The sequence below is a fragment of the Anas platyrhynchos genome, chromosome 9 (genome assembly GCF_047663525.1).
Source record: "Anas platyrhynchos isolate ZD024472 breed Pekin duck chromosome 9, IASCAAS_PekinDuck_T2T, whole genome shotgun sequence".
NCBI classification, from domain to species: Eukaryota; Metazoa; Chordata; class Aves; order Anseriformes; family Anatidae; genus Anas; species Anas platyrhynchos.
This window is the reverse complement of record NC_092595.1, coordinates 6,430,296-6,454,802: the sequence shown is the minus strand read 5'-3', so window position 1 is coordinate 6,454,802 and position 24,507 is coordinate 6,430,296. Positions and strand designations below refer to the sequence as shown.

Here is a 24,507-nt window from a genome sequence, read left to right as displayed (position 1 = left end):
ACCAGATCAACAAATTTTGTTGAAGCTCTTTAAAGCTAGATCAGTTCCCTAACCTGTATCACAGCAGTGCTCTCAGCAGATAAATCAGCTGAGAAAGAGGTAAATCGGGACTAGGAGGTGGCAGGAACTCCTCCAAAAGATAAGTCTCCTAAAGCCTTGTACTGTCAAACCATAATTACACAGGATATCCTCATCCTCTAAACCACAGAAATGATGTTTCTTGACAAAGAAACAGTAAAGTTGTACATCAGTTCAAAAGCTATTTACAGCTTTACAAATAACAATTAGACAAAACAAAACAAAAAAAAACCCACCACGTGGTTTCTAACTTTCTCCATTTTTTTCCCTTTAACTTCTAGTTTGACTTGTGAAGGAGCACCATGTCACCTTACATTTAATAAAATAGATCCTGATAATCCAATCCTCACACAGATCCTGATAATCCAATCCTCACACAGAAAAAAAAGCTTTTGTTGTTGTGTTAGGGTCAGGTTTATAAGAGAACTGGTAAATCTATCAAAACCATGTAATAGCTGAGTGATCAGAAATGAGATGTTAATCACAGGTCAGATCCTACCAGACAGATGCTTCCATGCACAGAAATATGTCATCAGATTCAAAAGCAACAAGAACGTCTTTGTCAGAACAAGGACTAGTTTAAATACTGCATCTCAGGGCCCACACTGAATCAGCCTTTTGTGCATATTTTGTTTCGTTCCCACAAGGGTTTTATCAAATCAATGTATCTGTCAATATGTAATAAAATGGGAGTTTACATATGCTTTGCTGACTAATACCTCCGTAGTGATTAGATTTTAGCAGGTATTTTGGAACATTTCTGGAGTGGTGTGTGAGGTATTTACATTTATTCTGTATGGCTATTCTGACTGAAAGTAACCATTCAGGCTGCATTCTGGCATTAAGGTACACAGCTGGGTTTAAGTTTTTTGTCCTCTGTCTCCATACTGTGCTAATGAATGTCAGATCAGGATGGCCTACGTTGCTTTCTCTTCACATCCCACATGGCTCTGTGGCCCCACCCGACCACATTTGTTTTTTATCAGCAAAATAGTTCTGAAGTTCTTCATTCGTAACTCTAGCTACTTAGTTAGCATTTCAGTTGTGAGAAAAATAGTAAGACAAATCCCCTTACTTTCTCCTTTGACTGCCATCTGTTAGGCTTCTCCTCAGAGAAATTAGCGAGTTTCCATCCTGGCACTCTGAACTGCAAATATGCCATCATCTGCAAAACTTATGAAAATAATCCCTGACGGAAAAGATAATAGTCTCATATAAAATTACCAGAAAAGACTGAAACATAAACAGAGGGCACTGTACAGATCTTACACGAAGGCTCTTAGTGGTCCCTAAACAAAGAAAGGAGTCTGGACAATGGCAGAACCACAGAACAGCTGAGGCTGGAAGGGACCTGGGGAGATCACCGAGGCCAAGCAGAGCCAACCCAGGGCAGGCTGCCCAGGACACCGCCCAGTCAGCTTTCAAACAACTCCAAGCACAGGAACTCCAAACCTCTCTGGGCAACCTCTTCCAGCACTTGACCCTCCCCACCAATTAAGAAAAGTTTTCCAAACAAACAAAAACCAAACCTCTATCTGGATATATCTGATTCTAAAGGGCTTGCATCAAATTTAAAGAGAACTATCCTTAAATACAGAGAAGAGGAATCAACAATTTTAAAAAGACAGATTGGAATGGAAGTATTCCAAATTCTGAATTCATTTTAAATTCATTAATCTTTCACTTGCAAGATTAGCTACAATGGATACACATTTGCCCATGTACCAGTAATAAGTTGATTACAGTTACTGAAGGTAAAAATCCTGGCAAGTCAGGCACAAATGACAGTTTTCCAGAATGAAGATATAGATGTTCTCAAGACCTGTCATTAATCCAGTTTCTACTACGGAGTGAAAGGAAGAGCTATGCTCAGAAAATCCCAAAATTCTGAATCTATGGAAATCCTTGTTGCATGTATTGTTTTGTTTCTTGGATTACAGAACAGAGACAAACAAGCTATAATCTATTTACAGTGCTCCTAAGAGATGCAAATGCTGGTATTTAATTTACTTAATAAGTTGCTTAAGTATTTGAAACATTGAATGTGTTCATACTGACTACCATAACTGCTGAATTCAGCTTCGGAAGCCTGTTACACATACCCAAGAGAACTGGATTTTACTGTGTGCACAAGATCACATTATATGTGAGTATTAATCCAAAACTTTGGGTGAAGGAGTCCTTGGCCCTGTGTAATTCCTGAACCGCCTCTTGCAAAAAGCTTTGCATCCTTACTAAGGTAACTTACACAACTGAGCTTGTGGAACACAAGGTAAGCATGCAAAATGATTGAATTTGTTGCAATACCAGAGGTAAGAAGCTAGTTAATATTTAGGCTAAAACCCCTGTAATTCAAAGACAATTGGAGTTAGCAAGATCAAAAGGAAATAAGATCATCACAAAAGAAAAAAAAATAAATAAATATATATATATATATATACACACACAAAATTCGGCTATTCTTGAAAAAAAAAGTTTTGGTAAGATGGGTAGAGTAGCAGCATCATTTCAGAATATAATATTTAATTCTTGTTTTAAATTGTAAGGCAATGATAAATAGAAATTCTTGCACATATTTTTGAAGAATGTCAGTTGGTCTTATTTTTCAAAGTAAGTATTTAATAATTAAAATCAGCAATTACACAAATATAATGAAGATTATTTACTGTCAAAAATAGCTTTTAAAAGTATGTAGAAAATAAGAATATTGTAACCAGCCTGAATTATTACTTAAATCCAATTTACATGGAAAGTATCCCTTTTGATCATCTAAATCATATTTTGAAATTTATATCAAAAGTCAGAGATCATTTGACATTTGCCTTCTCTGAATTACAGCAACTCCTTACTGATGACTATTATATTTCTGCATAAAATATATTTCCTACCCAATTTAAAGAAACCTTCACAAGTATAAAAAATATGTACCCAAATCTTATTTGCCATGCGACTTCCAGCTACAGTTTGTTTTTCCACAGCTGTAAATTACCTGCATTGTACACTTACCCTTTAGAAAAAAATACCTTTGTTTGTTTTTAAACTTTTTTTTTCAGAGTTATCACACAGTCACTGCACTTTTTTTTTTTTTTTTTGTAGTTTTTAACCTCCATTTCACTTAGTAGAAAACTTAGTTATGTATAAACTAATGTATTCATTCGGCAGTAACCTTTTAGTGGAATTTTGTGATCTCAGGTTCTTAAGAAATGAACAGTCTGAAAAAAAATCTTTTCAATTCTTTATTGGATAAGTTAAAATAAAATACTTGAGCTGCTTTGATACAAAAGGGAACTCCTAAGTTGGTGAACCCAAAGGTTACCAATCTTAATTGATTTAAATAAAAGAATGAAACCTCTATTTTCTCTTCCTTGAATTATTTCAAAGCTCTTTTTAATTTAGCTTCCAATGTGTGCTAATAAAATTAGCATAAATATATGTTTTATATATATATATAATATAAATATAATAATAAAAAATGGGGTAAATACTTTTCCTTGACTCTTCATGAGTGCTGTATTTGTGCCTTTAGCCTTGCACAGGATTTCTTCAATGGGAAAAAAAAAACAACAGTATTACCCACATCACTCAACCATTAGTGTAAATCTAATTCAGCACTTATTTCAAAACGTCTGAAAATATAATCCTAATGTCGTCTCTATTCTGATTCTATTACTTTATTGTCACAATTCAGTTTCACGGATTTTTGCCTGAAGTTACAGTTGAATGAAGTCAGTAAGCTATTACTACAACTTTACAGTAGATAATAGATGCCCTTGACTCCCTCATATTCATAGGCAAAGGGACAAACACATATAGAAATACAGTAGAATGCAAGAAACCAGGGAATACAAATAGAAAAACACATCGGTTATTACAACACTATGGGTCAAAGCAGTAATTTGCACAAAAGGAATGTATCACCATTGTTAATACCATGTTATTTCATATGTTGCTCAATACTGGTAGAAATAAACAGATGCTATAATTGAAAATTCTGTTGACACTATTCCATGAAATGACACTTGACATATTACGTGACTACCCCTAAAATACATAACATTGTTCTTTATTGTTACAGGTACTGTATTTCATACACATGCTCAAGCTAGAATTTGCAGTTGTATAATAAACTATTTTGTGCCAATAGGCTTGTAAGAAAGTTGCAATCTGTCCTCAAATATCTGTTTTCTGCTCAGAAAAAATATTTATAGCCACTCAGAGATCAAATATTATTTTTCCATGCACTCACTGCTAACAACATTTCATTCTCAAAAATATTATGCTGTATGAGAGCACTTAAGTCATTGAGTCAGAACTGACTGAACGGTTTAGTTCTCTGTCGCTGTTCATTATAAGGCCAAAATTCAAGTATTTCTTCACATGATTTCAGATTACCAATTCATAATTTCATCTTACTGCCTGTGGTTCAACTGCAGTAAACAAGTCTAATATTTAAGTAATAACAGAACAGAGGGCAAAAATACTCCTTTAGTCTGTAGATAGCTCTGAGTTTTTTACTGAGCCTTTACTTCATATATGACTTTTGCACAAACACCAATATAATAATTACATGGAAAAGATATTAAAAACTGTGAAACAAGCACAATTTGCTAGGTGAAAAAGCACAATTACATTTTTACAACTATATTTTAACTAAAATTAATTTTTATTCAGTTTTGGCTAAATCTGGTGAAGCAATTCTAAGATTTGTTTGCCTCTAAAAATCAACTGAAGACATAGTCCAGAAAAGGCATTTGAAAAACGTTCCATTACTTTCTTGATAGTTGCAGAGATTTACTCACCCATCAGTGTTGAGTAAAGTGTCACAAAGCTAGCTGCTGAGGAGGTGGCAAATGCATTTTAATTAAGTAGATGTGTATATAAAAGACTGTGTTCAAGTTAATTTTAGAGGAAACAGAAATGAAAGAAATAAAGTTCATTAAAAAAACTGCCCCTTTATTTGATTCTGTTGTCATAAATCCAATCTTACTTATGGGTGGTAGTTGAAAAAGTGTCTCTGCCTCTTGAGAACTGTTAAAGGGCTGAGAGGAGACCCAGAAAAATGAAACCTGAAACAATCAATCACCCAAATTCTTTAACATATTAATATGAATTTGCTACAGGCTAATATTTAATTTCCTTACAGAATTATCTTGTACTTATAATCAGACAGAACAGGGCCTGTATCGATGATACTTCAAGTATCTATGAACCTATATAACTTAATCACAACATTAGATTTAGAGTTATGTATGCAAACCTGATTGTTTAAATAATAATTTTCTCATCAGAACTTATTGAACAGGATAAGACACTTAGATTAATAAAAATAAGGCCTTAGATTCATTGGGTTAATTCTATTCCCTTTAAAATCTGTTCAATAATTTTCTCAGGCTGTAAGTGAGCTGATATTTCAAAGTCCGTCTGTTAACCGCTAGCTTAAGTCCAAAGAAATAAAAGCAGCCAGAGACAAATCAATTTAAAATCCAATGAAAACTGGTGTTTTTTTCTCTTGCTAGTTGGAGTATGTTTGCTGCTATGGGTTCCCTGCAACTCTGGCAACTTCATTTTAAAAGGAACTAATTTTTTTCTGTTCCTGTGCTGTTCTTAGCCAGCACAATACAAAGCTCTACAAACACACACATACAGGAGCTCAATTACTACTGTTTTTAACTATCTTTCACCTAACTTGAAGTCCTTCGTATTGTTGTGTGCTCTGTATTTTGCATGTAATTGTATTTTTCAAAGCTGTAACTAAACATGTAATTTCTTGGGAATATACAGATCATGTCCAGGGCTGACTTTATGAAGTCATTCAATGTAGATCAAAAGCTTCTTGAAATCATCTTTACAGTTTCCTACAGGTTTTGGAAAAATGTTTCTTTTAAAGAAGTATTGCTTAGCCATATAGGCAACTTAGAGCAACTCCTTAAAGATATGACTGATGTGTACGAAATCCTTCATGGAAAGGACAAATTCTGTACTGAATCCTCCTTAGCCCATCTCTCAAACAAATATGCACATGGAATCTTTTGTACAAGCTGATGTAAATCCTTTTGTTTTCTCTCAGGATAAACTCATTTTATTATGGCCAGATAACTCAACATTTTCAACAATGGTCAGCTACACCTGAACTTGAGCTGGCAGCCTAGGTTTGGAAAGTTCTTCGGTTAAGAAAAGTAAATAGTCCATTGAATAATCAGGAGACTGAAATAATTCAGATGAATTTCTGAAACTCTGAGTGCCTCTTCAGAGCAACTTTTCTAAATCTAAACCCCTCATTAGCTTTAACACCATTCTGTGAAGTTCTATACCAAGGATACTTTCATCTGTAGTGCTTCCTGTCTATATACAATTTAGAAAGACATTTTTTGAAAGCTATTCCAGAGGTTTGACTGAGCTTGGCAGATGCAGCCATTCTATATGGAACACACCTGCAAGTAACTACTGGAAGGTATTTGTTTCAAATACAAAATACTAAGAGAATTCATTCAGAGACTCTGCACAAGTAACACTTAGGATCAAATGCACTTTGAAAATATATTATCAGCTTGACAGCACAATTATTTGGCTTGAAGTATGCAGGAAGTCAGTCTTGCAATGACAATTGGAGTTGTGCACTCACATTTTACAGAAATATTTCTGTTAAACAGTGTATATGTATCTTGAATAGGCAAGAAGAAATAAAGGACAACTACAGTGCTGATTATTTATGATGATATTAGACTTTTAACTGCTCTGGCAATTTTTTACACATGCAGGTAGTGTTTTGGTTTTTGTTTTTTGTTTCTTTAATAAGCATATCGCACAATATTATGCCAAAGAGTTGGCTCTGAAAAAGTACAGACAGTTCTTCTGGGACAAGTATCTGATGTCAAACAAGATAAAACATTCTGAGAGACATTCTTGTCAAATCATAGGCTGATAAAATGATTAATTACTTCAACTTAATAATTATTGATAATTCAGCCTTAAAATCATAGGTTTAATCAGACACTAATGTCATGTGATTAGAATAAAACATCTGACAGTTACCAACAAAGACCCAAAAGACTGGCAACCTTTTCAGCAATAAGGGAGCTCAGTCTTCAACAAAACTCTGCATTTTAAAATCTAATTAAAATCTAATGCTAAGAATTAACATGCAGCTCATCTGCACTCAGTTATAAAGTAACTTCTGGAAGGTTTATGTAACTATTCTTAGGACACCCAGATAATGCAATCAGTTATACCAGGTAAGCTGGGGTTGGAAGGGACCTTAAGGATCACCTAACTCCAACCCCCCTGCCAGAGGCAAGGATGCCACCCACTAGCCCAGGTTGGCCAAGGCCCCATCCAGCCTGGCCTTCAGCACCTCCAGGGATGGGGCATCCACAGCTTCTCTGGGCAACCTGTTCCTGGGCCTCACTTCAACCCTTCCTTTCCAAGTAATACTGTATAATGTCACATTACAACAACTGTATAATCCGAATGTATATTCACAGTCAAAGGACCAGATAATTTACCATTACAAGCTATCATATTTTTACTGCAGTCAGTTTACACCATCTTATTACTGACAACAAATATTCATTATTAACCTTCTGAGGTCAAGATTCTGAAAAAGTCTGGTGTTCAGACTATAATGTTCTGAGCAGTGTTCATTTTCAAAGAAATTTTAACCTTCAGTGAAATAAGGACTTGAAAATGATTTTTTGTAAATGATGGTAAATTGTTAATCGTATTTCAAAACCCTGAGTTAAATATCTACTTGTTATGCTTATTGTGTACATAATTACTCTAAGGTTGACATTCAGACATGAACTTCATTACACTTTCAAAATTATCATCTCCACAGAACTACAACACAATGATAAGTACTTTTGGTACTTCTAAAGCTCAACATCATCACAGGTTGTTTTCAAATAGCAGGTTAACTGAATATAACTAGATTTGTTAATTATTTTGCAATATTGTGCGTAGTGGCAGAGTGGGATTATCTACATCAAATATATATATATTTTTAAAGGAAAGATTTCAAGCAATCAGGTGTTAAACTACTATACTTAAGTATTGTCTCCTACATTATTTGCTCTCATTATTAATATAAAGTGTGACTTTTTTTGTGTGTGTGTTCTTTCTGTTGTTTCCAACATGATCCTTCTGAAACATACAGGACTTGGATAAAATAGGATTTATTTAGGTACACCACTGCATATTCAATATTTCTTAAGAGAAATAGGAATTATAAAGTTCAAACACTCAGAAGACATGCTGAAGCATCCATTATGTACTTTTAAATTGATGTGCTTAATTATTAATTAATAGAAAACACCAAGATACTGCTGATATCGAAACCATTTTTGTTCCTAACAGCCATAATGTTTCTCAGATACCAAATTATTGCATACTAATACTTATACAGCTATTTTTGTGACCAAGAGCTGTATTTCATTTTTCATAAACAGTTTTTTCATAAACAGTTACTTCAGTGAATGGTTTACAGATAACAAACAGGGACAATGGCTAAATGGAAACAAAGCAAGATCAGGTGTTCACATATACATGTATTCCAATATGACCCAACAATGCCAATATCTAGAGCTGCTCCTTCCTAAAGCAAGGGATTCAAGATTACCTTGCACCAGCATAGCACCACTACCAGTTATCATATAAATATTATTCCAGGTTGCATGCAGCTCATAAGGCAGAGGTGATGCCCTTTGCTTCACTACTTTAATTCATCATTTTGGAATAAAAGCAATTTACTAAAGAACAACTGACAATTTTCTGCATGCAATAAAGAAATCAGAAGTAAAAAACACAAGTTACATGGAGATTAACAAAAAATGTATTGCTCTTGCATTAGGAAATCATTAAATTATATAAAGTATATTTGTATGCAAAATATATGTACTGGTAATGGCACTAGCTCTACAATGGCATTAGCTTTCTCTTCAAAGCAGCACTACTATTCATTAAGTAAATTTAGATTAAAGTAGCAGGTGCAGCAGTAAAAAACTTGTTCTACAGAGAATACTCCTGTTGACAGCAGTACATGATTCCCTTTCAAGTAACTGAAGGACTTAGCCTACAATAAATAACAAGTAATGAACAATAAATAGCAAAATGTCGGTTTGTAATGACAGGCTAAAATGAGCCTGCCTTTGCCTATGTCTTCAAAAATGCTTCCTGGAAAAAAAGCTTTAAATACACAAAAGCAAGCTGTATAAGGAAGAGCACAGTTCAACTAAAATAGTATCTACTCTGACAGAGACTAATGTAGACAGCAGTTCTGCTGTTAACAAGACCAAAGAAGTTTAGCTGGGTCTTGGAGATTACTATCCATACTTGTTGTAACACTGTAGACTCCATGAAGTAGTGACGGATGCACACAGTCTGAAATATTTTATACCACTAGCAGTGAAAATGTGTGTGTGTAAAAAATAAGTCAACTATATACAAAACGTTGGTTGAATATTAGGTTAAAAACAGATGTATTGCAACACTGCAAACAGTGTTTATCAACAACTTAACCAAAGAAGGAAGAATGAGTTCCCTCTGTCTTTCAGTGCAATTAAACTAAGTCTTGCCAGGTAGTATGAAGATAGGAAACAGTACCTGATCCAAAGAGAGGACAGGTTCTGTATAATAGTAAAGAAAAAAATATAAGCAGAGGTAATGACAGCAGAAAAGGATGTGTGGACATGCATTGGCAAATTGAATTAATTCTCAAACACCCAGCTTCAAATCGTTTTCTGAAATGCTGTTACACCAGCTACACAAATGTGACAGGTTTCATCTCTATTCACTTGACCTAGCAGTAGTTTAGAAGTGGAAAAACACTGACCGAACTCTGACCCTAAAGTCAACTGAAAACTCCCACAAACTTTAAACACAAAAGCAGAGCAGAAAGCATAGAAAGATTTCATTCAATGGCCAAAGGTACGTGATTTCAGATACTTAATCAAAAAAGATCTCCCTTGTTATAATACAATTTTTTCCCTGGAAGCAAAAATGTAACCGTTTTAGACTATCAAAGGTATTTTGAATGGGTCAAAAGCCTACAAGATCAAATATGAACTATTTTATCAGTAATATTTTGAATTAGGAATTTCAGTGAGAATCTGCAAATATTTCAGACTTGCTTTAAGAAATTCTTGCAGAACCCTCTTTTTTTTATGCACATTCCTATTTGAAATACAGAAGTGAAAGGAATACAGTTTTTTTTGAAAAAAAATCTCAAACACAACTAAAAAACCTGCTGAAAACCACAACTTTTAAATTTAAACTGTAAAAGCGTTTACATGTCACATACAAAGAGTTTTAAGGAATTAATTTCAAAAGATGTACAACTGAAGTACAGTTGAACTGATTATAAGAACTGTCTTCAGTAACAAATTTATGGGTTAGTCATCTCAGGACTGTTAAAAATATATACTTGAAATAAAACGACGTGCCATACTAGTAAAACATAGCTTTTACTATTTGCTTTTATCTTGGATGATTAACTATGGATAAGATAGTAGATGACTTAGGGACTTTTTTTTACGACATTATGTATCAATTGTTTGACAGAGGAAAACATACAATACAGACTACAAAAGGAATAAAAACATTTTTGTAGGAATTGTTCTGACCATGAGGGAGAGAGCTAGGCCAGAAGAAAACTGTAACATTACAGCAGTTTGTCTTCCTCTTGGAAAGGTGAGTTTTGAAGAGTTTATATAAAGCCTGAAGAGCCTCTGAAGCTCAGTTCAACCACCACAGAATTCTGCTGACAACATTTTGATTGTGCCTCTAAGACTTTTTCTGCTCTCTTGTCAGCCAGTTGTCAAATATCACTATCGATTCCATTTTTGACTGGTACAGATTATACCTGGCTTCAATATGTCCTTTTTGTCCATCTAACTGATTTAACCTCAGGAACATGCTCTGTTCATCTTGTCAATGGACAGAACATTTCAAAAACAATCCATCAATTGTACGTTTAAAAAAAATATGCTAGTTAACATGTTTGCTCAGCCTAATGGCCAGTGAATGCAAAAGATGTCACCTTGTAAATCTACTGATGCAATAGGAGATTGGGCATTTCTGTCATCCACCTAAGCGATCCTCAAGGCTACAGTTACCTCAGTGAGATGACTGAGGAAGAATTTGTTCTGAACACCACCGGGAACTCTAAGAAAATATATTGGGGTTTGCTTAGCCCTAGACCACCCACCATAATTTTACTCTTCAAACAATTCAGGCTGCAGCAGGAATGAAATACTTTCATCCCAGAGGACCTCATAAAGCTTTCTGTGGATGGGATTATTTTTAACAAGGAGTGTTCCCTTGAAGGATTTAACAAAACGTTTCTATCCTGCGGGGTGGAAATTGGAGCAGGTTTTCACCCTTTTGAACTGTCCTTCCCTCTGTTTTACTGGTATACTAAATTAATTAAAAGTTTATTTGGAGAGTGCTTTAGCTTCACTATCAAATTCAGGACACAAGAATCAACACAAGAACACAGTGGAAAAAAAACATACTACAAAGGGGTCTACTAAGAAAACCAAGGCATCACAGATCATCACAAAATCAGGTCAAATAATGGACAGGTAGCAAATGGATTAAAGATTATCACTTTCATTGAGAGCTGCTATCTCCTAGTAATACCTTAACCCCACTCTTCTAACAACAACAAAAAAAAAGTCACAGGAAAGAAATGGTTTTGAGAAATTGACAATTTTATGTCCTTTCCCATACCATTCCTGTTACCCTAATAATTATGTCATGCTGTAACTTTGGAGATGGCAGATGCTAAGGTCTAACTAATATCCACTTTAATATCCACTTTCCTTTTAACTTTTTTTTTTCTTCTAAACATCAAATATTTTAAATCTTTTAAGATATGGGGCAGGGTGGTTTGCTAATATGTTCTAAAATTATTTTTGCACTAAAACACAAAAGGGAAAAATCAATATATCAACTAGTGTATCAATTGTCTTCTTTTTCCAGTTTCATAATCTCTCTAAATCCACGCAACAAATCCATGAGTGCAAAAGAGAAGTAGCATATTTCAATGGACAGAAACCAATGACTCCTTAAATCAGTGTCTGACTGACCTGTTGGGTGGGTAGAAAAAATCCCTCTCTCTGCACATCTGTCAGATGAACTCGTAAAAGAAGAATAGCAAAAATCTCTTTCTTCTATTAACAAATTCTGAACTTTCAATATTTGCTCTTTTAACATGTGACAGCCAATAACAAGGCACTTTTCTATTTTGACAGAAGAATGATATTAACATGTCAATAATTGTTCAAAATTGCATTTATATATATTTATTTACTTCCAACATTTCCGAGATATATAAGCCGGGATTGGTGGCTTATCATCTATTTGCTACTGAGAGTATCAGTCAACCACTTAAAGTGTTTTTTTTTTTTTTTTTTTTAAGGAAATGATAAATCATAAAAGTTTGATTCTTCATTGGTATTTTTTAATATACTTGACTTTCTAAATAATATGCTTATTTTGATTCTTGCTTAACATGCAAACCTGTACCCTGAAGAGTTCTTCAAGCAATCAGAATATTACAATAATCAGCAGTTCTGCTGACTTTCTAAAAATCAGTCTTCCATAATCATTATTTATTCATCTCTATATCACAATGCTTCCTTTTAGACATTGTTGATTAATGACAAACTGAAACACAACATGCAAAACCTCAAAGAATAATGAAATTATATCTGCATAAACAAAAAATAATAAAATATGTTTCCGGTATCATCCAGTAAACAAACGCAAATGCAGTGATGAAGCTTTCAGAAACATTAATGACTAAGATGGCAAGACTTGGTTATTGGATAGATGAAATTCTTTCACTTTCCCATCTATTCCCATTCTAATTTCTCTTGTGCAGAGTTTTTGGAAGGTGAAGTTTGGCAAAGGGAATATAAAAAATCTATAATAGCTTCAATGAATAGCAACTTCTCTGTTGAGAGAAAAATGTTTTCCAATTGCTTTTATTCTATGAAGTTGAAGAAGAAACCAAGACAAAGAAACGTTTTAAAAAGTTTTGTAGAAGTCATAAAAAACATGACCAAAACACAACAGACATTAAAATTCCAGAATGGGCTCTGCAAGAATCAGAGAGCTTTTGACTTAGAAATAAGTATAGATTTGTATGGCTAAAAATTACTTTATTAAGATTTATGTTACGATTTGTAAATCTCTTGCAGTATTTCTACATCTGCTTTAGGATTTGTGTCTGTATTATAAGATTTGCAATTCAACTTTTCATTTTACAAAGCCAATGAAGGATGTAACTAAATCCTATCTTAAAGCACTGATTTCTAAATCAGGGTTTCAGAGTTCAGAATTATTGGTCCATTGTATAAATCAAAGGATAAATCCAAACTCTCAAAACACAAATGCATTTCATCTCACAAGATGAAATTGCCATAAACTCAAAAAATAAAAATGAAGCTGTAACTTCTAGAAAATGTTGACCAGCTTAAGACTGTTCCTCCTGCTTAAGTGTTTTAAACATGCTTCTTTTCCATGCTTTGATATTTTGTACTATTAAAAATAAATAAATTAGAAAGTTTTTGTAATTCCCAATAGTTATGAAACCTACTTAAAATCTATAAGGGTTTTCCTCTTATGCATTCTGTTTGGGGATTATTACGCTTTTTAATTATATAGCAGTCAAGCTGCATTTCTAGGTTTGCAAAGAAAAGCTAAAAATAGTCTTAAGAAATTATCTATATAACCTTGATACAACTCTCTTTAGACCTGAATCACTTAATTTTAACTCAAGAAATACTCCACTCATACTATCTTCTCACAGCCTGCATTTGTCATTCTGGGGAAATTTTAAAACGTTCCAGAAGATAGTCCATGCCAGGTGATGTAGCTGTTTTTTCAATGGATTAGTAGCACATATCACTGCCCAGAGGAATATTTCGCCTCTTGCCAGCACAACTCAAAACCACATTTAATACAGCAATCTTGAGAAGAAGCAGAGGTAACTGACAAGGGAAGAAGATCTTAAGCTTTACCTCACCCTTATTCTGTATTTACTGCTATGAAAAATGCAACAGATTTTACACAATGCAAAAATTACTACTGTCCAAGTTTTAAATGCTAAAGGCTTAACAACACGTGGTTCAGTTCTGTCAAAGTATGTGAAATATTGATGAAAGTCCCTTGCAGTCCTGCATTAAAATAGGGTTGGCAGAAATCACAAAGTGGACAAGTTGAAAGACTGCTGATTCTGGAAATCAGGAAAAGAACCTAAGCACTTTAAAACATGAGCAGGCCAGCTGTTCTAAAATTAGTCTCCTTGTTATGAGCATTATACCAAATAGGAATAGATTGTCACCACGTGTCAGCTTTAGCTGACATCTGCTGTAAGAAAAAATTACCTCCCAAGTAGATAGCACAGGCATTTGTTCATTACATATTTTGTAAAGGGTGGTCCCTATAGCACACCATTATGAATAAATATGCAAATCATTTATATTAATATTCTAAAACATCTACAAGTTCAACGAGGTTTCAAATAACCCAAGAGGCTTCACTCTTTTTTCACTAACTCAATAGACCCACCTGTTAGCTATGTAAAATTAATATGTAGCAAGTATAGGAAGTTGCACACATTTTGTGCACATACTTGTCCTAATTGGAATTGAAACAGTTATGAAAGTTTCAAAGGTTTATTCAAATCATTCTTGTAGCTTCGTTTTGCACATGAAAAACATGTCAGATAACAAAAGCATCTGGCAACGAACTGACTATTCCTCATTCTGGCACTACCCATCAGACAGCAAATACTCTCTGGCACCCCGGCATACTCCAAAAGCTCTGAAGAAAGAAGTTCTATAAGCTGTGACTGTCTCTTTCACTGACATGTCCCCGATGAGCTCCTTGTGTAACACATTTGTCACAGACTTCCTCCCACATTTATGAATTTTTCTTGTACAGCACAGCTGGTATCTGGCCATCTCTATCCCCGAACATTTCTTTCAGTGCTGCTCCTTGCCCAAAATGAAGCTCCATGCTTTCACAGAACAATCATCAGAGAATTTTAAATTGTTTTAGTAGGGGAGAGAATGGTTTTGCATCAAAACAGATGCAGTCTCTTACATAAAAGTCTTACAACATTCTAATAGCAAGAGTATATGAAGTAGAGGGGAAGCTCCTATTATCCATGGGACATCACCAGATGCAATGCCCCATCTGACTGCTCCAAATGCAATTTGTAAAGCCGCCATAGAAAGTATCATTCTACCATCATCTACCACTATTCTTCTACATCCAGCTGCAGAGACAAGGAAGATATTTAGCTTGTGATATTTAGAAACATAGCTGAGGGAGAAAACCACCTAAGAGAGCACTAGGTACAGTAGATGTAAATTCACCCATCAGGGTAAGCCCTGATGGGCTGGGACCACCAAGTGATGGAGGAGTCACATCATTGTGAGGCAATGGGAAGAAGTCCATGAGGACCTGAACAAAGCAAGTATTAGCCTTACGTTAATCCCTGGGAAGGTGATGGAGCAAATAATCATAGAAACCATTTCCAAACACATGAAGGACAAGAAGGTGATTGGGAGTGGTATGAATGGAGTCGCAAAGAGGAGATTATGTCTGACCAACCTGATAGCCGTCTACAATAAGGCCAGCAAGTTTGAAAAAACACAAAACTTGGAGGAGTAGCTGATGGACCAGATGGCTGTGCTGCCATTCAGAGGGACCTCAATAACACAGAGAAACAAGTGGCCAGAAACTCATGAAATTCAACAAAGAGAAATGCGAAGTCCTGCACGGAGGAGGAATAAGCCCATGCAGCAGTATGTGCTGGGGACTGACTGGCTGGAAAGCAGCTTGACAAAAGGACCACTTCTCAGTCCCCCTGGGTAGACCATTTTTCTCCCTCTCAGCGGAAGTCTGAAAAACCTGTGAAAATGTGCAAGCCGAATGTTTCTGAAAATTGGCCAAAACCAAGTTGTGATGAGTTACTTTTGTCTTTTACCACTCCGCAGAACAATACTGTACAATATGAATAGTGCACGTTCATGAAATGAAGAAGAATTTTCCACATCTCCATTTCACGATGATTAGTTTTTCTTCAGGGGGAGTTTCTACCTGTCTCAAAGTAGGAAGAGGTACTATTATCTTTTTAATGCAGATGCTGAATATGGTTAGCAGTGGGCTGGAACTGAGATCGTGTTGAATTAAAGATGGTTTGGTTTATTCTGGCTTGCAGTATTCAAACTCCACTAGCAAAATTTCAATTATAAAACTAATTGCATCTTCAATTGCTTAAACAATCAGCCAGCTGACTTTACAGTGCTCTTGATACTGTGCAGGTGCACTTGCAGGTGTTAACATTGTAATATGTAAGACCTACTTTGTAATATCTCAACTTGTGCACAGGAGTGCTAGGCAGATAAAATACCATTATGTTACATACAAACATTAGTATATGTTAATAAAGTTAACTAAACTTTATTAGCAAATGTTGTTCCCTTATCTGTACGTATATAGCTACTATTAACTAACCTTTATTAGTAAATGTAATTCCTTTATCTGTACATATATATCTACTATCTGTGGTATTTTCCTAAGAGGGCTACTAAACTGCTTTATGGCTGCTCTAGTTCTGACATTTTTCTCTTTAGCTTCTACATGCTCAAAATTATTTCTTGAATCTGATGATAAATGGCATTTTATTTTGAAACAGTTGTATTTCTGGCAATTACAGTAGCATTAATAAATAGTAGCACCTACCACAAATGCCTGCCATATACTCTGAGATATTATCTTCAAAATACATGAGTAAAACACAGTCATCCCCAAATTCCATGTTTTTATTTGCTTTGTGCATATACATTAGGAAAAAGGCATAAGTAACAATGAATTGGACCCATTATATTCAAAATGTTCTTGTTAAAACAAAAATAAATTGATTTGGGTAAATTAAAAAAAAATAATAATAATATTGGACCTAACAGAAAACAATGAAGAAATTATTTTTCAGGTTAATAAGTAAAATAAATAATTAAAGACATAGAAAAAAGCACTGATCTACATTCAACCAAAACTGAAATGTCAGCATTTTTAGCACTGAAGAAAATCACACATACGCTTTGGTTCATTCTGCAACACTTGCATTTCACACAAAATAAAAATGCCATCACTGAAACCTTTTCTCTCTTCCCTATACTTCATCAACTTTTAAACTTACTAGAAGGTAAAAGTTTTTTGGTTTTGTTCTTTTAAAACTTTCAAAATGGAAAAGAATGGCTTTTAAAATCCCCCTTTCTGAATACAAAACTAAATAATAAATTCAGCTTGAATTCACAAATACATTCTGCCTCCCAAAGTTTCTTTTAAGTGAATTTAATTCTTCATGGACAAATTACAAGCCAGTTTTAAATCTAACCTTCCTGAACAGTCATATTGAGAGAGACGTTTTTAAATATTGACAAGAATATACAAGACATCATCTGAAACGTGACAATAGCGATAACGAGACTCAACTGTTAGTAAAAAGGAAAAATAGGCCTAGGACACTGAGGTAGATTTACTATTGCCAGGCTTAAGTTTCATACATAGACATCTTGGAGAAAGTAAGAATGAGCTGAAGCCTGTGTTATATTTCTGTAACTTTTCTCTCTCCAGCTCCCCCGCTGCAGAACTGAAGTTCTGGAGCCTGCAAAAGGAAGGCCCTTTCTGGACCCCAAAACACCAGCAACACCACTGCTGCTTCCTTGCCATGGGGAAGTGTCAACCTGAACTTGAGATCAGTCTAAGCAAGTGTTTTCGTTGCAGTGCACAGGTTAGCAATAGGTTAGACTAGTTGGCAAAAAAACAAGCAAACAAACAAAAAAAAACCACCAACCAACCAACCAAACAAAAAAGATGTATTTTTTGCTTTCTATTTATTTTTTATATATAAATTCAGATTTCTTGTGTGTATATTGATAACATTTCCTGTCCATCTGCTACCCACTGCTGGATGAAAGAATGTCTAGCAACCTAAGTTCACGCAGGTTCTGAAAGCAAACTGTCCCTACCCAAAACGCAATGAAGCCACTGGAAAAGGCTGTGAAACAGCATTAGGGGAAAGCAGAATAATGCACAGAGAGGGGAGTTAAGTAGCAAATGAGTGGCTACAGAACAAGTGGTCCATAAAATTGGCCTCTAGCTGACAGTCAGTTCAGAGCTAAGCTGGTTCTTAAAATATACCATTATATACTGCTACATGAGCAAATACACACACACACTATTCCCCCTTAGACGCTACAAAACCAGCCCTCATCCCAGATTCCCTACCCATGGAAAGACAACTGATTTCAACTAGATTCTGCAGACACACGTGGTTTTCTCATAGCAGATTCCAATCCACCAGAGTAGACTTACTGCTATACAGCGCTGTCGGCTGTTTCGCAAGCTTATAATAAAAGTAATAGCTTGCTTGCACAAAATTATGTTGAGCTGAAATATGATGTGCTAGCTGTCAGTCAAGATATGAAAGGATTATTTTTAATCATGATTGCACAAGAGATTTAAATATGCTAATCTCCTTTTTGAGTTGTGGAGCTTCAAAAATTTAATCTGGACACCATTTAAAATGCTATTTTTGTTGGATGAGCGACAAAGTGGCTTTGCTAGAAAACATTCTGTAGGGAGTCAAGGCTCTTTGGTAGCTTGAAACTGTCTGAAATGTCAAAAATACTGTGGAGCCTTCTCCAATTTAAGTGTAAAAAAAGCCCCACAATCCTGATGATAGTCTGGATGGAAAACTAGATGTATGTATTCTGATAGAAGAGGCATCAGTCTTTAGGCTGTATGTTTTCCTCTTAACTAATTCTGCATTAAAGAAACTGTTGAGTTGTTTGTTTGTTTGTTTTTAAGCAATTTGGTGTTTTCCAATTGCACATTCCACTACTTAAATTCACTTTAAAAAAAAAAATAATTCTGTTTGAAATTGAGACGAGTTATTACCATATGGCTCAGCATTTGCAAGAGTCTGAAGATGCAAATATTACCAACAAGCTACTGGAGCCATTGGCAGTCATTTCTCCCCATCCCTACTAATACTTGAATTTATAAGATCACTGCATTTTCAAAATTTTTTTCCTTCTCCAATCTAAAATTACAGGCAGCTTCAGTAAAAGATAAAATGATATCAGGTTTTTACAATACACAAGTCCACACATTCAAACCTAGGAGCCTAAAACACCTTGATGACCAACTAATTTTCTGAGTTTTTAAGTACATGGAGCCTAAATTGAAAACAACAACACCCACCAAAATTCAGACCACATAATTTGGTACTTAAATACAAATTTAGTTGTTTTATTTTGTCCTTCCAAATCTCAAGAGGCAGGTTGTGGATCTGAGTACCTTTTGAATACTTAGTCTTGGAGATATGGAAAGTCTGCTGAAATTGTTGCTTACTATGCTCACTATTCAAGACTCAGCATTTCCCAACTATTTACCTCTATATTGCAGCACCATGGATTTTTTTTTTTTTATGCAGAAAATAACACAGTGTATCTGATAGAGCAGTGGAGTTGGTAATCATAAAGCGTAGGGGGGTGATGACAACCAGCAAAAATATGTCACAAAATGAAATGATCAAGAATATGCATCAACACACATAAACATACATCCCTTAATTTAAATAGGGGGCTGCAAATTTTTCTTTCTCCCCAACTGCTTCTCCCCAGCTTCAGTCTAGTCTAGAACAAACCCAGAGTCCTTAATCCTCTGAATACAGACTGCCATTTTGTACCATTAGCTTCACACGTCATTCATCTGATGTCGCTAGCAGAAAGTAAACACAAATTTTGGAGAAAAGAAGAAAAGACTTCCAAGGCCATTTCCATTTCTACATTACTGAAGTAAAGTTAAAAATAAAGGTTAGTGTGAGAACTATTCAGACTCTCTTTAAGCACAAGATCCGTCGAGGCCCAACACCATTCAGAAGTATGGGACCAAAAATCCACTGACTCCTTGTCCCCTCCTCTGAAGTCAAACCCTTTCGGCAATGTTTGAGTAATGCTGGTGTCAGTTTCCCTGCCTGAATGTGAGGTTCGCTATTCACAATTTTAGCTATATATATATATATATATATATATATATATTTTAACCCAATCTATTATTGCTCACAAAACTAGCTGCTCATGGTGACCTGAAGCATAGAATACTACCAAAAGACAATTTTTAAAAATACCACTTTGCCTTTCTGTTATAACCTCTGCTTAGCAATTCTCTAAAACAACATCACACTTGAAACACCAGATGATAGCAGAAGATTATATTTCAGAGATGTTAGATTTCAACATTTTTAAGGTCACAGCATTTACTTTGATGCTGTCTGAATTTTACCTGATATAATTTCTATTCCACAATGGCACGGATACAGTTCCTATTATGAGGTACCTTACCTCAGGGACAAAGCTTATTGCAATGACACCTTTCTGTTTATATACATTCTATGCATAGTTTTGTTTATCAAGCTATTTTCTGTGTGGAAACTTGTTTGATTTAAAACAGCTCTGAAATACAGAAAGGAAGAAACATAATGCATCTCTGCCATACAAAGGTAGGTGAAAGCAAGTGCAACATTCAGGAAGTCAAAATGGGGAAAAAAAACAACAACAAAACAGTAAGTGGGAAAAGTCACGCAAGCTTAACACCGTTCTAAACTTTGTTTTCAGGATACTTTTTGCCACGTGAGTGGCAAAACTAACCTTTATTTTTAACTCTTTTCACCCTCTCAAGCTTCTTAATCACATATCCTTAACTCCTTGAGTCTCAACCACTGGATCAGTTTCATTTCAAAAGCAGCAAAACAGAAGAAAGATCTCTAGCAAGGGCAGATCCAAGTCTTGAGAAATCAGAATCAATAAGAGAAAATGATGCTAACATATGTTCATGGGATTATTTTAGGTTTGATATGACATAGGATGAGGAGAGTCTTAAGAGCAGAAAAATCAAATTATCAAATAAGGTGACAAAATCTAGTAAGTGCGTTTGACTTTCTTTTCACATCAGTACTGTTTTCTATTTATTAAACAGAGATCAAAAATCATTCCACTCATAAGACAGTAGGAATACAAACCCACCCTCAAGCTATTTCTGTATCTTCTAAAATAATTCGTATTGAGAAGCACAGCATTTTATCTTCACAAAACAGAAGATTTCAGCTAAATCGTGAAAGCTCTAAAGTCCTCTCTGAATTATAACATAAACCCCATTTTATAACATAAACCCCATCTTTTCAACTTTGAGAAGATATCTCTAAGATTTATCATTTCCTAAAGTTTTTTTTTGTTTTGTTTTGTTTTTTAGGAATATGTCTGAAGTACTCCAATATTTTGAAGCCACAGAGAAATTCGGTTTCAGACTAAAAGAATTTGAGAATCAGAAGGCAGCACCATGGAAATACACATCTCATGCATTTTATTCACCTAATACAAACTGTTTATTTACTATCATTATTTAGAAAACCAATGATTATCACAAAGATTAACTCAACCACTACCTTGGGATTGCTATATCACTAGGCACTTCTAGTAAAAGGGAGAATGGTGTTAGAGCAGTCCCCAAGATTGTAATAGTAACAGTTATTTTGGCAATGTGTGAAGTGCAGATGGTACCAAAGACGTGCCAATAACTTAAGCAGGCGCTTCCAATAAAATCTCTTGCAGTGCATGTTACAGTCTGTGAATCAAAGTGATACGGGTAACCCTGGGTATCTGGCACTTTTACATTACATGTTGTCTGTTTAACTACCTTATATGCAATCACATCCCTCAGGCAAAAGTCTGTGCTTCATGCTTCCTTGTATTAGTCCCAGGCATAAATTACCTCTAACCAAATTTATTCAGTATCCCCAGAGAAGAAAACCACCATCAAAACCACAGAAATTACTTCTATCTGATCTACCTTCCAGTGACAGCAGTAAAAAAAAAAAAAAAAAAAAAAGTTTCCCCAAGTGTTCCTTAGAGTCCTTTCCAGCACATCATTGCATTCAATGACCAAAACATAAATGATTTTAGGAACATGATAGCCTACTCCTGCTTATGAATGGTGATCAGAGATTTAAAATCACAGATAAGACATGCTAACAATTCAAATGAAAACTGTTAATGCATTTATAAAGATCTCACCATTTTCCATATAATCAAGCCTCTTTTTCTCAAACTAGAGACTGGAATTCATACAGTCAATGAGATCATTTACTGACAACAAACCAATGCATAATGTTTAGACACTGAAGTGGCATCTTCATGTTGGTGTATGTGTTTTAATTAGCTTTTACTTTTCATGTAGGGTAAATAAAACATTAAGGAGTCAGCCAGACAGATAAACAACAAACTGTTTTTCAAATAGCTCCATGAAATGAGCAAGAATAAAGCTTGAAGAGTGTTATATTTACCTCTGTAGCTCCCAGGGCACTTTTAAGAACACTGGGTCAGGTACACTGAGACACTGAGAAAATGTGCAATTTCTTTCCCACTGAGCTGTCAAGGCATTCATGCTGTGAATAGCTAACACCCTTCTTTGACAACCAGGCAAATATTTCTATTTTCTGCCATTCTAGTCATGAAGTATCTCAGCGTTGCCTCAGTTGATTTAGTGCCAATTCAAGTCAGACTTCAGATGTCTGAGCTAGTAAATGGACCAAATATTCTTGATGAAGCCTTGTCACAAACTCAGACTGCCGCTTAATACATTTCCAAATAGTTAGATAGTAAAAAAGGCTGTAAAGCTGAAAAGGCAGTAGACAGGCAGAACACACATCCACTAAACTGCTAGAATGGAGATTAAAGCAGAGCATACAAGTCAAATAGGTGGCCTCTTTATTGTTAGTATTGCTTTAAAAAACAAAAACAAATCAAAAACAAACAAAAAACTCCACCATTAAACAGTTTTTTTTTTTTAAAGACTATGTTAATTCTTAAAAAATCAGTTTATTTTCCATAATTCAAATGTACATTTATTTAGAGGAAAATAATTAACATAATCGATAACCGAGTCGCTCCAGGCAGAAGTGAGACAAGAACAAAACTTCTCCAGGTGGTAATGGTACAAACATATTATAAACACTGCTCTTAAATCTTTTCAAATATACATTTTGTATTATATTGCTCTTACATCTATTGACCAGAAGTTTCTATTACCAATACCATGAAAGAGCAAGACAAAATGAAGGAAATAATACTTTTTCCAGTGTTCTTTCCTAACAGGTCCAACGGAACCTGCTCAGAAACCACCACTATTACTACCAGTAATTCATAACTTTTTTCATGGGGGTAAGAATAAGCAGGCAGGAATAATGGCACAATGTGTAGAAACACATCTAGAGACAAAATAAATTACTTAGAGAACAGACTTTGCACCCAGACTTTGGAGTAAAGGACTTCTGAGATTGGATTCTACCATTTGAGCTGTGCTGCTCCCTTACTCTGGGTTTCCAGTTCCAGCAGGATTTGATCTAGTGTTTTAACTCCCATGCTTATGATCTGTGCAGAATTAAAATGTCCATTGACTGAATGTGCCTTATACAGTACTTACCAATACTGGCATAGCCAGGTGTTGATGGATCTCCTCCACTGTTCAAGGAAACCATAAAAGCTTTATCAGCAAGATCTGTAGTCTTTGGTAAATCACAAGGATCAACGTAAAGAAGAACACCACCAAATCCTGCGTCTTCTAACAAAGAAAGCTGAGGGAAGAAAACAACATGGGTGGCTTTTAGGAAAAAATGTCAGAACACATTATTGTTTTAATTACTGTTGAGATAGCGGCTTTATCATGCATCAGGCTCTCACTCTAGATACTCTAGACAAATAGATTAAAGACAGGTCCATTTCCAAACTGCTTATGATATAAATAAATTAGCTACCCTTTGAAAAAAAAAAAAAAAAACAAAATCAAAATCCAGCAAGACTGAATCGTGGTCATCTTTCCCAGGTCATGCCGAAAGACAATTTCAAAGCCTAACACAAATAACTCCTACTTATAAATGATGTGTAGCATGTTGAGGAAACACAGCACTAACAATTGCATTTGAGATTTGCCACTGATTTGCACCTTTACCTCTTTTATGGTGATACTGCAGACAAGGTTGGTGTACTGGAGATTAAATTCAGGTGAGATATTGGCCAGGACTAGGCTAGATACACAAAGAGATGTGAGCGGAGCCATCTTTCTCCCTAATCCTTGGACATTTGCTTAGACCTACAACCCTGACACGTGATATAATCTTGAAAATGTATTGGTGTTCAAACTAATCTCTTTAACACATCTTGAATAGCTCTTCCACATTTCCCAAACTACTAGAAGTATGACATTCCTGGTTAGTTTACTTCTTCAAGGACATTGACATCACTCTTACATAGGATTTCTGGACACAGTATCTCTCCAATAAAACGAGAAAACACA

General features: G+C 35.1%; 1 protein-coding gene across 20 annotated transcripts in view; it reads right to left on the bottom strand.

Annotated features, from left to right (window-relative positions):
- The window catches only part of NAALADL2 (N-acetylated alpha-linked acidic dipeptidase like 2), a 432,007-nt gene that overhangs the window by 123,604 nt on the left and 283,896 nt on the right, over positions 1-24,507 (bottom strand). For all 20 annotated transcript variants that reach the window (XR_011811283.1, XR_011811282.1, XM_027463880.3 and 17 more), the window contains one exon: positions 23,638-23,788. Coding sequence is in view for 18 of the 20 variants with exons in the window: in XM_027463880.3 (XP_027319681.1) it covers positions 23,638-23,788 (151 nt within the window). In the remaining 2 variants the exon portion in view is untranslated. The remainder of the gene's footprint in view (positions 1-23,637; positions 23,789-24,507) is intronic.